This window comes from Carlito syrichta, unplaced genomic scaffold (genome assembly GCF_000164805.1).
Source record: "Carlito syrichta isolate Samal-C Ts95f unplaced genomic scaffold, Tarsius_syrichta-2.0.1 Scaffold308892, whole genome shotgun sequence".
NCBI lineage: Eukaryota > Metazoa > Chordata > Mammalia > Primates > Tarsiidae > Carlito > Carlito syrichta.
Window position 1 is genome coordinate 26,177 of NW_007252988.1, and position 14,131 is coordinate 40,307.

The 14,131-nt window shown below is 46.4% G+C and overlaps 3 protein-coding genes across 3 annotated transcripts; all 3 read right to left on the reverse strand.

The window, feature by feature from the left end:
• Positions 1-163: 163 nt before the first annotated feature.
• LOC103268766 (protocadherin gamma-B3) lies at positions 164-2,914 on the reverse strand. The gene is given in 8 exon segments (XM_008066363.1): positions 164-444; positions 447-520; positions 522-556; positions 558-1,054; positions 1,057-1,338; positions 1,341-1,417; positions 1,419-2,328; positions 2,611-2,914. Coding segments are annotated over 8 exon segments (2,460 nt in total).
• A 3,320-nt stretch (positions 2,915-6,234) lies between these two features.
• On the reverse strand, positions 6,235-8,831 carry LOC103268757 (protocadherin gamma-A5). Its single transcript, XM_008066354.2, has one exon. It carries the CDS (start codon positions 8,700-8,702, stop codon positions 6,258-6,260), a length of 2,445 nt encoding a protein of 814 aa, XP_008064545.1. The 5' UTR covers positions 8,703-8,831; the 3' UTR covers positions 6,235-6,257.
• Positions 8,832-9,757: 926 nt separating this feature from the next.
• Positions 9,758-13,163, reverse strand: LOC103268767 (protocadherin gamma-B2-like). The gene is made up of 2 exons (XM_021716736.1): positions 10,598-13,163; positions 9,758-9,783 (listed from the first exon to the last, which is right to left on the reverse strand). The coding sequence occupies exons 1-2, from the start codon at positions 13,062-13,064 to the stop codon at positions 9,758-9,760; spliced, it is 2,493 nt and encodes an 830-aa protein (XP_021572411.1). The 5' UTR covers positions 13,065-13,163.
• Positions 13,164-14,131: the final 968 nt, after the last annotated feature.

Consider the following 14,131-nt stretch of genomic DNA (forward strand, 5'->3'; position numbering starts at 1 on the left):
CTCGCCTCGGCCTCCCAAAGTGCTGGGATTACAGGCTGAGCCACCGAGTCTGGCCCCTAGTCCCTCATTCTATGCCATAAAGCCAATAAAACACAATGACATCAGGTCATAGTTAATCTGTATACGTTTTATATTTAAATCAATGAATAAGACCTAATTATATTTATGGGTAGAAAGTGTTGAAGAATCTCACCAGTTGCAAACTTCCTGAAGTAGAAGGCATTTCCGGATTGTCATGATGGGTACCTTCAACCCAAGTGGCTGCATCACACAGAAGATTTTGTGGTGCAGCACTTTTAGGATTTATATTGAGAAATTTAAACTTGGTCTTTGAGAAACGTGAAGCAGCACACGGATTGTAGGAATAAGGCAAAGTTCCCTTACGATAGTGAGGGAAAATTCCAGGTACAGTTTTGGAGCAAAGACCAGGTTGAAAGCGTTGAGGCGGGAGGAGCATCACAGGCGCAGGGCGACGACCGGAATCACCGCGAGGAAGAGCACTGAGATCAAGGCCAAGGCAAAACTGTAGCTCCGCTTGCGGGTCAGAGGGAGCGGGGAGCGGCGTGGTCGCCAAGGTCAGGCTGTATCTCTTGTAAGCTATCCGCAAAGATTAGGTGCAGCGTGGCGGTGGCCGAGAGGGGCGGCTGGCCTCCGTCACGCACCGCGACCAGCAGGCGCTGACGGGCCGCGTCCCTGTCGCCCAAAGCGCGCGCCGTGCGCACCTCGCCCGTGCGCAGCCCCAGGCTGAAGAGCCCGGGCTCGCTGGCCTGCAGCACGTGGTAGGACAGCCAGGCGTTGTGTCCCGAGTCGGCGTCCACCGCCACCACCTTGGTGACCAGGTAGCCGGGCTCCGCGGCGCGCGGCACCGTGTCGAAGAGCGCGGAGCCGTCGGGCCCCAGCGCGGGGTACAGCACGCGCGGCGCGTTGTCGTTGCGGTCGCCCACCAGCACGCGCAGGCTCACGTGGGCGCTGAGCGCGGGCGAGCCCTCAGCACAAATAACGCGCGGGTCGCCGGCCTGCAGCGTCAGCTCGAAGGCGCGCAGCCGCTCGTGTCGAAGGCGCGCTGCGCCAACACCACGCCGCTCTGCGCGCTCACGGACACGTAGGACGACAGCGCCCGCGGCTCCCCGTCACCGGCCGCGATCCAGTAGGAGCCTTGGCCATTGGGCCCCAAATCGGAGTCGGAAGCGCTTACTTGTGCAATGGAGGCTCCAGGCTGGTTGTTTTCTGGCACGTGGATCACGTAGGAGGCCTGGGGGGAAATTGGACCACTGTCATTGTCGTCAATGATGTGCAGAGTGATGCTTGTGCTAGAGGATAGAGGCGGATTGCTGTAATGGTGGCTGTAATGGTGACATTGTACTCTGGGATCTGCTCTCGGTCCAGGGTTCCATCTGTCACCAACCTGTGTGTGCTTCTGAACTATTTTAAAGGAGAAAATTCCTTTTAGTCAGCACAAGATCTCCCCATTAAGTCCAGAATCTAGATCATGTGTTTTGATGAGGGCAATAGCAGTTTCCAGCTCAGCATCTTCTTGTAGATGTTGAGATTCAGAAGCCAGGGTTATCTCAGGGGCGTTGTCATTTTCATCCAAAACATCTATTTGTCTTTTACAATATGCCGTGTGATGCTCGCCATCCTTGGTTTCCACTCCAACTGCGTAACGATCTCTCTCCTCAAACTCCAGTCCTTCACTAGTAGTGAGCTCCCTAGTGTTAAAGTTCAGCCTGAACAGTTGTCTCGCTGCCTTACCAATATTGATGAAGGCGTAGGTGATCTCTGCATCGACACCTTTATCCAGGTCAGTGGTCTTCACTCTTGATATTGAGGATCTGGCAGGCAGGTTCTCTTGAACATTGGCCCTGAACATGTCCTGGGTGAATATTGGGCGGTTATCATTTGCATCTGCGACAATTACCCTGATCTGGGTAGTGCAGCTTCTGGAGGGCTCCCCACCATCGACAGCTGCGAGGACCAGGTGGTGGCTGGGCTGTTCCTCCCTGTCCAGTGGCGCTTTCAATACCAGCTCTGGGTACCTCCTGCCATCTGGGTTCTCCTTCTGAATCAACGAAAAGTGCGGATTGGGGCTGAGGTAGTACTGCTGCAGCGAATTGGCACCTACATCAGGATCTTGAGCAGATTCCAGAGCAAAGGTGGCGCCAATCAGTGCCATTTCGCTGATTTCTAGTTCAGTGATATTTTGGCTAAAAGTCGGTGGGTTGTCGTTAACATCCTGGATCAGCACAGTTACTTGAAAAAAGTTTAAAGGTTTTTCAGCAATCATTTCGAATTCCAGAACACACATTGACTTCTTGCCACAAATCTGCTCTCAGCCGGGCTCGGTGGCTCAGTCTGTAATCCCGCGCCTTGGCAGGCTGAGGTGAGTGAATTGCCTGAGCCCGCGGGTTCGAGACCCGCCTGGGCAACTTGGTGAGACCTCATCTCTACAATAAAAATCAAAAAAATTAGCCGGGCGTGGTAGTACGCGCCTGTAGTTCCAGTTACTTGGAAGGCTGAGACGGAAGGATCGCCGGAGCCCAGCAGGTCGAGGCTGCGGTGGCCGGGAGCGGCCACTGCACTCCAGTCTGGGCAACAGAGTGAGACTCCAACTCAAAAAAAAAAAAAAAAAAATCTGCTCTCTGTCTATACGATCGTTCACAAGTAAGTCCCCATTTTCGGTGCTCACAGTAAATTTCTGCTCTGCCCTAACCCGCAGGTTCCGAGTAGGCAGATCCCGCACGCCAAACCCCAGATCGTTGGCGAGGTTCCCCACCAGAGCGCCCATGGCCAGAGAACTCCTCAGGAATAGCGTAGTGGATCTGCTCGAGAGCGCCGGGCAGAACAAAGGCAGCAGGAAAAGAAATGGCATTCGCCCCCGCCCTGCTGGGCCTCTCCATTCCGAGACGTTTCCCATTCCGCTCTCTGCGCCTTTGCCTTTCTAGCTCAGAGGAGAGGTCTCCAAACAACTCCAAGAGTTCTCCGAGCAGGAGCGACGACCTGCTTTGTCTTGCTTCCTGGGTTCTCTGACGGATGTCTCCGCTGCAGGAAGGATGAGAGAGTGCACTTTTCTGCCTTCCCCCTTCCGCTGACAATTCCGCTGCGGAGGGAGGAGCCGACACTTGGCTCAGCGCTGGCCAACGGCTGCACCCCGCACCTCCGCGGCAGAACTGCAGTAGTGGTGACTAAAGCAGTTCCAAACGGGGAGCCGGCTAGGAGAAAATTCGACTGAATACTGATAGTGACACTCATTCTTCCTATTTTACAAGGATTTAAATTTTTTTTAAAAAATATTTACTATATCTTTAGTCTGGCTGTAATTTCTTTTAACTTGAACTTTATCCATCCAAATCAAGTGCTTTTTGCTTGTCAAAGGGCAGAGGCAATCTTAAGATTTTTATTGGCATTGTCATACTTTTATAAAATGGTTGTAATAACCTCTTCCTTGTTTACCTTTGTAGAAATGAAGCCCAAATGAAATAATAATATATAGAAAAGCAAACAAACGAAATATATTGTTGGTGATGGCCAAAGATGTAGCACAAAAAGGCTTGAAATGTCAACTTTATGTGTATTGTTACTCCACTCTTTTTCCTTTTCTTCTAACTTATAAATGTTTGACATCTCACAGCTTTTACTTTTATTCTACATGTCACATTCCTCTTATTTTTATCATCTTCTCCCAAAATAATTGATAAGTAAGCAAGGAGATTGATTGTCCTTATGAAAAAGAAGTGCAGTAAGAAGCAAGAGACTCTCTTTTCCTTAGTTGTCAAGTGTCTATTTTTAATCAAATGACTACAGTCGAAAAACTATTCCACAAAGGGTACATTTCCACATTATATTACAGGTGTCCTCAATTGTATTGTTCCTTTCCAAGTAGCTTAACAATTGTGAGCTGTTTGGGTGGGAGAGTAAAGTATGAGTCCTTATTTTATTACATAAGTAATCTATGTTGTACACTTTTTCTTGGGTACCCAGGTTATCATCTGATCATCCCAACATTTTGTTATTTACACTTTTCCTTTGCAGTAACATGCCATCTTTCATGTTTATGACAAGTGTCTTACAGTTTTAATTCCATTTTGAAACTAGAAAATCTTCATAAAAATTATCTTTAACCTACACAATGTATTTTTATTCTAAAACTTGACAGGTGTACAGCAACACTGAACTCACCTTATGGGGGGAAAGTATTAGAGCATCTTAAACTGCTTATTGTATCCAGGATTCTAGACAGTCACTCACTGGCAACTTTAATTCATACAAACATAAAAAAAATCATTGACCCAAGACTTTGCTACAAAACATGCTCAAGCAAGTACTGGCCCACCATTGTATGAACACTTCAATTAGTGCAGAAAAACTATCTTTCAGGGTGCATATCAAAATAAAGATTCAGATTTTCAAAAGAGTAGATGGAATATACTCTTAATATTCATTATGCATGTATGGATCAAGCATCTTATAAAGTCTGTTAGTAAATTATAGAGGGTTAAAAGAAATTTTTCCATTGCACAAAAAGTTAACTCAGAAAACACTTACCCAAATCTAGAACTTTTTCTTTAAAAAATAATGGAAAAGTGAGTTTTCACATAGAACTGAATGATGGTATCACCTATCATACAGTCTCTCATTACTCTCTGGATACATTCCCTCTTCAGGGAACCTGTGCACTTTACAATGAGGTAGAATTGTCTGCATATACATATAATTGAATGCTCTTTAAGTAAATGTTTAAAAAATCAAGTGGTCTCAGCTTTCTCAGTGTGTCAATAAAACTTTCATGTGGTTGAGTAATGTAGCTTACTATCACATTAATAATATTCTACTATCATTTTCTCTTATGTAGTCATGATTTATAGCTTATGTTGCAGGTGTTGAAAGTATAATATGTGAAAGATTAAAATTTTTTAACAAGAAGCAACTGAAAACCAGCTTTGGCAAGTCAGATGCAGAAAGTAAGTTGAGTAGTTCTTTCATTACACAACTCATGGCTCCTCAAATTTGACACTCATAGACCGGTATTTCATTAAGACAAATCTATTCATTTAAGATGAGCACATCTTTTAAAAGTGATTAGAATTTCAAGCCATTCTTAAGCTAAATTGATTTTTCAAATGCAGACCCTAGTCTCTGGTAATGAGGAAGACTTTTATCTACACCTGAAGAAATGTGAACATTTCAGTAGATACTGGTTCTAATAAGCAAACAGGCTGCCTGTAATAAGATGCTAGGTGTATGACATATTTATATTTATTGAATGGAGCAGTGTCTCTCTCTTTGGAGACTTTAAACTACATCACAGAACAAAGCACAGTACTAAGGTTCTTCTCTCAGCAAGTTCACATATACAATAGTCACATGGTTTAGCCCAAACATTTCAGATTTTATCATGCTACATATAATCATCAATATACATTTAATCTACTTTTCTGATATTTATTGTGCAGAAGTTTTCTATCCTTTTCCACTGATTTATGCAAGCATCATCAATTATTTACTTATGCAAACTTTGGGTATATGAAAATATTAATCTAGCACAATATCCTCTCCAAAATGTGTTCAGTAATGGTGTCTAAGCAAATGTTCAAAAGAAAACAATGCATCTAATCATTTGAACTAATAAACTATCTCTTCTATTAACAGAATAGCAGTTCAAATATAGCAAAATCTTTGGGTAAAATGATTGTGTTTAACCGCTTTTAAGGTATTTGTTTCACTTCAGTCTACAGACATCAGCTAGATTTTTTCTTTTTTCTTTTTTCTTTTTTTGAGTCGGAGTCTCACTCTGTCGCCCAGACTGGAGTGCAGTGGCCGCTCCCGGCCACCGCAGCCTCGACCTGCTGGGCTCCGGCGATCCTTCCGCCTCAGCCTTCCGGGTAGCCGGAATTACAGGCATGTGCTACCATGCCCGGCTGATTTTTTGATTTATTGTAGAGATGAGGTCTCGCTGCCCAGGTGGGTCTCGAACCCGCGGGCTCAGGCAATCCACTCACCTCAGCCTCCCAAAGGCGCGGGATTACAGGCTGAGCCACCGAGCCTGGCTTCTTTTTTCTTTTTTAAAAAAAGACAACCACATGTTGAAAAGAAGACATTAAACTCAAAATTTGAAAACAAATGGAGAAAATGTAAATTATCAACTAAAACAAAATTAATCTCCAATAGAGCAAATAATGATTCTCTATTTTTATAATTAGCTTATTTTTCATATGGCAGAAAAATAAATGAGGAAACAAATGAAAATTCTCCAGTTATCATTACCAAAAGAGAAAACTAACCTGAACAATTCCCAATTCTTCTTTGTTTGCATCGATCTTATCAGGTATTAGAAGAGGCTCGCTTTTCTCACAACTTTCTTCACTAATGAGTGTGTCAGCATAGTTGGGCTGAGGAAAGATCAGGTGACTCTTCCGAGAATCTGTGGTGAGGGACACTTCATGGGAATAGGTTTGCAAGAAAGCCCGCATCCCGTCCACACCCACAAAGTGTGAGGTGGGCACACCTGCCAAGTCACTTCCTGAAGCCTGCAACAGGCGTGACTTGTGCCAGCGATGCAGCCTGAGTGCCAGTAGCACTATGACAAAGGCAAGGAAGATGCATGAGATGGTGACAACTGCCACCACCAGGTACAGCGTGAGATCTGAATCATCAGGGTTAACGAAGGTCCTGGTGCTGCCTAGGTCAGCTAGGACCTCAGGAATATTGTCAGCCACAGCCACAGTAAGAGTGACAGTGGCTGAGAGAGGGGGCTGGCCGTGGTCCTGGACGGCCACCACAAGGCTCTGCTTGAGTGCATCTCTGTCCAGCAGGGCTCGAGCAGTGCGCACCTCACCTGTGTGCAGTCCCACTGCGAAGAGCCCGGGCTCACTGGTCTTGAGCAGGCGGTAGGACAGCCAAGCATTCTGACCCGAGTCTCTGTCTACTGCCACCACCTTGGTCACCAGGTAGCCAGGCTCTGCAGACCGGGGTGCCAGCTCTACACCTGTGGAGCCATCCATGGGGAGGGCAGGGTACAGGATCTCGGGTGCATTGTCATTCTGGTCCAGCACAAACAGGTTCAGGGACACGTTGCTGCTGAGTGGTGGGTTCCCACAGTCTCTGGCTGTCACCAACAACTGTAAGTCTCTCAACTGCTCATAGTCGAAGGATTGCAGCGCATACAGAATGCCTGTTTCAGAGTTAATGGAGACATAGGAGGAGAGAGGTGCTCCCTGAGATGTGGCTTCAGCCAAGGAGTAAGTGACCCGAGCATTTTCACCATTGTCAGGGTCATGGGCAGTCACAGAGAAGATAGAGATGCCTCTTGGGTTGTTTTCTGGGAGAGAGGTAGAATAGGAGGCATAAGGGAAGTGTGGTGGGTTGTCATTGACATCCGTTACTTCCAGGGAGATGTGGTTTTCTGTAGATAGGGGTGGGGTTCCATGGTCAGTAGCAGTTAAGGTGATATTATAATTTGATGTCTCTTCTCTGTCTAGGGCGCTCATTGTTAATAGGTGATAGTAATTGTCAACTGACTTTTCCAATTTGAAAGGCAGGTCCTTGGGAATAGAACATGCAATCTCACCGTTCTCTCCAGAGTCAACATCATGCACGCTAAACAGCGCAATTACAGTTCCAGGAAGACAGTCTTCAGAGAGGGATCTGGTGAGAGAGGTGAGGATCACCTCGGGGGCGTTGTCATTCACATCCTGCACTGTGACCAGCACTTTGGCACTGGCAAGAAGAGCACCTCCATCCTGAGCTACCACCTCCATGAGGTAGAATCTGGATTCTTCATAGTCCAGTGATTGTATAGTTGAGATTTCCCCCAGGTCAGAATCAAGTTGGAAAGTCTCTGAAATTTTGTCTTCTTCATTTCGGAAAGAATAGGTCAGTTTCCCGTTTATTCCCTCGTCTGGATCCGTGGCGGTTAGCGTGAGCAGCCGAGTGCCCACAGGTACGTTCTCTGGAACACTCACTTTGTACTCGGACCGCGTGAACTGGGGTGTGTTGTCGTTGGCGTCGAGGACCATCACGCGGATGTGCGTGGTGCCAGAGAGTACCGGGTGTCCGCCATCTAGAGCTGTGAGGAGAAGGTTGTGAACCGTCTCTTTCTCGCGGTCCAGGGGCTGTTCCAGTACCAGCTCCGGGTACTTTTGTCCATCAGTTCCCCTTATCACATCCAGAGAGAAGTGCAGATTGGAGCTGAGCTGGTAACTTTGGAGAGAGTTCACACCCACATCCGCATCCCGCGCAAAAGGAAGCACTAATCGCGTTCCCGCAGCTGCGTTTTCATTAACTTTTACTTTTAATTCTTCATCCCGGAATCGCGGGGGGTTATCATTGATATCGAGTATTTCTACTTCTACTCCCAACATTTTCATTTTATCCTCCACTAAGATGTTAAAGCTCACCAGACACCGCGCGCTCTGAGCGCAGAGCTCCTCCCGGTCGACCCTGCCCGCGGTCACCAAGCTGCCGCCTCGCGGGTTCAGAGCGAAAAGCTGCGTCTTACCTCGGGAGACGATGCGGACTCCGCGCCCCGCCAGCTCCCGGGGCTCCAGCCCCAGGTCCTTGGAGATGTTGCCCACGAAAGAGCCTTTCTCCAGCTCCTCCGGCACTGAGTAGCGGATCTGCCCGGATCCTATCTCGAACTGCGTCCCCAGGAGAGTGACGAACAGTAACAGCGCGCTGCAGCTCCAGCGCCTTGGTGGGTTCGCCATTGCCTTCTCTTCTCCCAATTTTCACCCAATCCTGGTTCAGCCTGCTGATTCCTTATTTCTCTAAATCCGATGGGTACATATTCCCTGACAAAAACGGAGAGCGGGTGGGTGTCTTTTTGCAGGAGCTTGTCTGGTCTGTGTGCGTTTAGTGCGGAAGGAGCACAGTTGAGTCTCCTCTGCGGCAGCTTCTTTCCCACTTTGGTGAACAGCGACGCCCAGAGTCCTAACCAGTTACTACACCAAATTCTATTTTTATTTCCCCTAAGTTTCCTTATATGTTTATTTCTAATAATTCTGCCATATCCTTAATGTATTACTACACGACGTTATTTATAATAGCTAATTAAGCTTTAATTCTGAAATAGCTAGCAAGGCTTCCAGAATCCCTGAGATCAGTATAATTATAAGATTGCTCTTACTTCCTTATAAAAGTTTTATTTAATGCACCATTGAGTCGATGTCTTTCATTTACCTCTTACCTATATTAAGTCCATTAAAATACGACATTGAAATTCTTACCTTTCAAGATTTCAGGACTCAAGATATCATCTTTTTATTAGATACATTTATGGAAATGGGCTTATTTGTACACACGAATGCTAAGGAAACACAGCTCTCAACGCACCTTTTCCAAAAGGAATACTGATTGATTCAAGCTATGTTAGCTGTCATATGCAGAAAGATTAAAGGTCTTTGTTACTTATGAGGTCTTTGAGAAAGTTTCTGCACTATCTTAGACCGAGAGTTTGAGTTGGGTTAACTATGCATTATATATATATTTCTATTTCCATGTTCAAATCCTTGCAGTTAGATGTTCTACAGTGACAGGCTCTTAGTGACAATCAGTATAGTGACTATGGTGGACAAGCTTTAGTCCATCATCCAAGCAGGAGAGTATACCCAGATACTTATCAGCAAGCAACAGTGAGTGGCCTTCCTATGCTGAGACATATATTTAATGCAACTCTTTTTATATGGTAACTGAAAACAGAAAACCCTTCTGACTGAAAAAAAAGTGGACATTTCAGAGTCCATCAACGTGAGAAAAGATATTTTTACTCAATGATATCTTTACAGAAAACTAAGAAAAAGAAGATATTCTATATCTAAGATGAGAAAATTCTAAACCATAAAGTTTTGAGAAATATTTAATAGAAATGTTGTGAGCATAGCTAGCAAAATTTTTCCCAATGTGCAGTTTTTTAAAGAGTACTTTGTTAATATGCATATTAGAGAGCTATTTCTCACATTTATGAAATGCACTTTTCAAGGTGACACCTCAGACCTCAAACGTTGCCCACACTTTAAAAACAGATCTGGGATCCCAAGATACTTAGCTTGTAAGGAAATGTGGAGGGCTGGCTTCAAGTCAGTGGAACAATTTCTGACCTATGATCTGTGGCTAAAAAGCCATGACATTGAGGAAAACTCTTTCTTTGGTTCTCAATTTTCACAAAGTAGTAAAATGAGAACTCTCTTTACTCTTAAAAACTATTATTCCAAGAGAATGTAAAACTAAAATTGGAGTAATAAAGAACCTGAAGGTGAAAAAAAGTGCTCAAAGTTCCAATAGTGAAACAGCTTCAGAGGAATGTAAAGAAGAAGAGGTAAAAGAAACACTGTACAGTGTCTCATGTAGTAAAGGCTTGTAATTATGGACAAATAAATCCCACACTTCAAATAGAAAACACATACTTAAGATTTAGTTAGATAATAATAAGATAACTAAGGCAGAACGCTGCCCAAATCGGACTCACTGACAAGAAAATATACAATGATGCCTGCTACCCAAGCTAAGCAAAGTAATTTGTTAAGAAACAATAACCTGTACGATGATCACTTGTATACCTAATCCTGAATTGTACCCCACATGTTTAAAACAAACAAAAAGAAACAATAAAACAATAGAAGTAAAAATAAATGAATTAAATTAAGGCTCACCTTTAAAATCGTATCTGAGGTAAATGGGACCCCAGCATCTTCATAATGTGTACTTGGTCCCAAAGAGGCGTTGTCACAGAGGAGATCTTGGGAGGGAGCCACTTCTGGGGTCACACTGAGAAAATTAAACTCTGTCTTAGCTGATTGTGAGGCAACGCACAGATTGTAGGAAAAGGGCAACGTTCCCTCGCTGTAATTGGGGAGAACTCCAGGTCCAGACTTGGAGCTGAGACCAGGCTGAAAGCAGCCCCAGGCGACTGGGCTGGCGGAGCGTCGCAGGCGCAGGGCGATGGCCAGAATCACGGCGAGGAGGAAGAGCACAGAGATCAAGGCCAAGGCCACCACCAGGTAAAACTGCAGCTCCTCCTGGGGATTAGAAGGAGCGAGATGCTCGCCAAGGTCAGGCTGTATCTCTTGTAAGCTATCCGCAAAGATTAGGTGCAGCGTGGCGGTGGCCGAGAGGGGCGGCTGTCCTCCGTCACGCACCGCGACCAGCAGGCGATGACGGGCCGCGTCCCTGTCGCCCAAAGCGCGCGCCGTGCGCACCTCGCCCGTGCGCAGCCCCAGGCTGAAGAGCCCGGGCTCGCTGGCCTGCAGCACGTGGTAGGACAGCCAGGCGTTGTGTCCCGCGTCGGCGTCCACCGCCACCACCTTGGTGACCAGGTAGCCGGGCTCCGCGGCGCGCGGCACCGTGTCGAAGAGCGCGGAGCCGTCGGGCCCCAGCGCGGGGTACAGCACGCGCGGCGCGTTGTCGTTGCGGTCGCCCACCAGCACGCGCAGGCTCACGTGGGCGCCCAGCGCGGGCGAGCCCTGGTCGCGGGCCTGCAGCGTCAGCTCGAAGGCGCGCAGCTGCTCGTGGTCGAAGGCGCGCTGCGCGAACACCACGCCGCTCTGCGCGCTCACCGACACGTAGGACGACAGCGACCCGGGCTCCAGGTCGCTGGCCACGATCGAGTAGGAGACTTGGCCGTTGGGCCCCAAGTCCGGGTCCGAGGCGCTGACCTGCGCGATTGAGGCGCCAGGTGGGTTGTTTTCTGGCACGTGGACCACGTAGGAGACCTGGTGGAAAACTGGGGCATTATCATTGACGTCGGAGATGTGCAGGGTGACGCTTATGCTGGAGGAGAGGGGCGGCTTGCCCCGGTCTGTGGCTGTGATGGTGACGTTGTACTCTGGTATCTCCTCCCGGTCCAGGACGCTGTCTGTCACTAGCTTATAATAGTTTTTCGAGGAAGATCTCAACATAAACTTGGTATTTTCCAAGACGCGGCAGTGAACTTCTCCATTCTCTCCAGAGTCTCTGTCCCTCGTCTTTATCAAGGCGATCACTGTTCCTGGCGGCGAATCCTCTGGCAGGGGGGTAAATACTGAAGTCACAATCACTTCAGGTGCACAGTCGTTCTCATCAAGAATTTCAACCTGAACACTGCAATGCGCTGCTAGATCTCCAGGATCTTTGGCTTCGATATTCAGAGTGTAACTATTAGCAGTTTCGAAATCCAAATCATCCTTCGTCGTGATGTCGCCTGTTCTTTTATCTAAGCTGAAAAAGTGTTCCACTTGCTCGTCCACATGATAAAAGGAGTAGGCGATCTCGGCGTTGACGCCTTCATCCTGGTCGGTGGCTGTCACTCGAAGCACGGAGAAACCTGGGGGCACGTCCTCCCGCAGGGTGACCCTGTACACGTCCTGGCTGAACACCGGAGGGTTATCATTGGCATCCGTGACTTGGATTCTGATTTGGGTGGTGCCGCTTTTAGGTGGGTCTCCGCCGTCCACAGCTGTGAGAACCAGTTGATGGAAATTATGCGTTTCTCTGTCCAGAGAATGTTTCAGAATCAATTCAGGATATTTACGTCCATCGGGAGTCTGTTTCTCCGCGAGATCAAAGTACTCGTTGTCATCAAGGTGGTATCTTTGCAGTGAATTAGGACCGATATCTGAATCCAGAGCTGGGTCTAGTGGAAATGCTGTACCTGGTTGAGTGGATTCTCCAATTTTTAAATCGGTCTTACTCTGCTTGAATAGCGGAGCGTTGTCATTTATATCATGCACGATTACTGCTACGTGAAAAATATTTAGTGGGTTTTCAGCGACAGTATCGAAATCCAGGACACACAGAGGCTGCTTCCCGCAAATCTGCTCTCTGTCTATTCTGTCACCCACAAGTAAGTCCCCGCTCTCTGGGTTTACAGTGAAATATGCCTTCTCCGCGCTGACCCGCAGCTTCCGGGACGGCAAGTCCCGGACACCGAGCCCCAGGTCCTTGGCGAGGCTTCCCACCACCGAGTTCTTGGCCAGCTCCTCGGGAACTGAATAGCGGATCTGGTCTGGGAGAGCCCCGCGGAACAAAGACATCAGGAAGGGCAACAGTACCTGCAGCCACCGCGCCGGCCGGCACCTCCCTGCGCCCGGCGTCATTCTCCGTCTCCCTCCGCGCTCCTCTGCTCCCTTGCCGGTAGGAGGCTAAGTCCTCCGTGGTTGGCAGAGTCCGGGCTGGGGTCACTTTTCCTGCTTTTGTTTTTCTGTATGCGATTCTGTGCTGGCCTCTTCTGTGTGGCTAGTTTGGGCAGGAAGTTCCCCTTTAAGAGGCTCCCAAACGCATCTGCGGTGTCTTCTCTCAATTCTTTTGACCTACAGCGACGCTCAGAGGTTTGCTCGGGAAACTGCACCAATGGCTTGAAACATTTGCTAAGAATTTTTTTCTCTTTTCTTTCGTTTTATTTATAAAGCCTTTATTTGTTTTTAAATAGGTGATAGACTCATGTCATCCCAAATTCAAAGGGTAAATACAGCATAGGTTCTCCCTTTCATCTCTGCTTTTTATAAGACATTTCTCCCAGGAGAAATGAGTGTTAACATTTCTTGTGTATTCTTCCAGAGATATGTTTTTTATAGCCCAGCAGATTTTTATAAATGTTCTTCCCCCTTTTTACACAAACGCAAGCATATAATATACCACGTTCTCCACCTTGCTTTTTTATTCATTATATCCTAAAAATTATTTTGTATTAGCACATAGGGACATTTCCCATTTGTTTATAACTATGTAGTCATCCATAATACAAATGTACTATAATTTATTTAACCAAAAATGTTATTTCCTGAAAAAAAATCCAATGCCTATTCAAACAAAATTTTTTTTTCCCATTTGATATTAGGTTATAAATTATCTGTTGCTTTTCTTGACCTTTAAGACATATACCACTCTGATTTTGGAATATATTCCTAATGCCAGCATCTGAATATGTTTGACATAATTTCAGGACAATTGATATAATTTCCAGATTATATTTATGGCTTCATTACTTTAAACAACCTCCTCTGATACAAATTGTCTTTCAATATTCACATGTTATTTACTCTTTCTTCTCCCCAAGCAGGTAATTGCATCACACAATATTCCAGTTTAATCTATGTATTGCGCCACAACTTCCCATGAGTACAAAGCCACGTAGAAACAAAAGCCCTTCTTTTCATGTTGAATT

What these genes read in the sequence shown, in the direction of transcription:
- LOC103268757 (XM_008066354.2), bottom strand. Translation starts at nt 8,702, where the DNA reads ATGGCGAACCCACCAAGGCGCTGGAGCTGCAGCGCGCTGTTACTGTTC.
- LOC103268767 (XM_021716736.1), bottom strand. Translation starts at nt 13,064, where the DNA reads ATGACGCCGGGCGCAGGGAGGTGCCGGCCGGCGCGGTGGCTGCAGGTA. An exon ending in TTTACTTCTATTGTTTTATT is followed by an intron (nt 9,784 to 10,597) that starts GTTTCTTTTTGT and finishes TCTTTTTCTTAG; the next exon opens with TTTTCTGTAAAGATATCATT.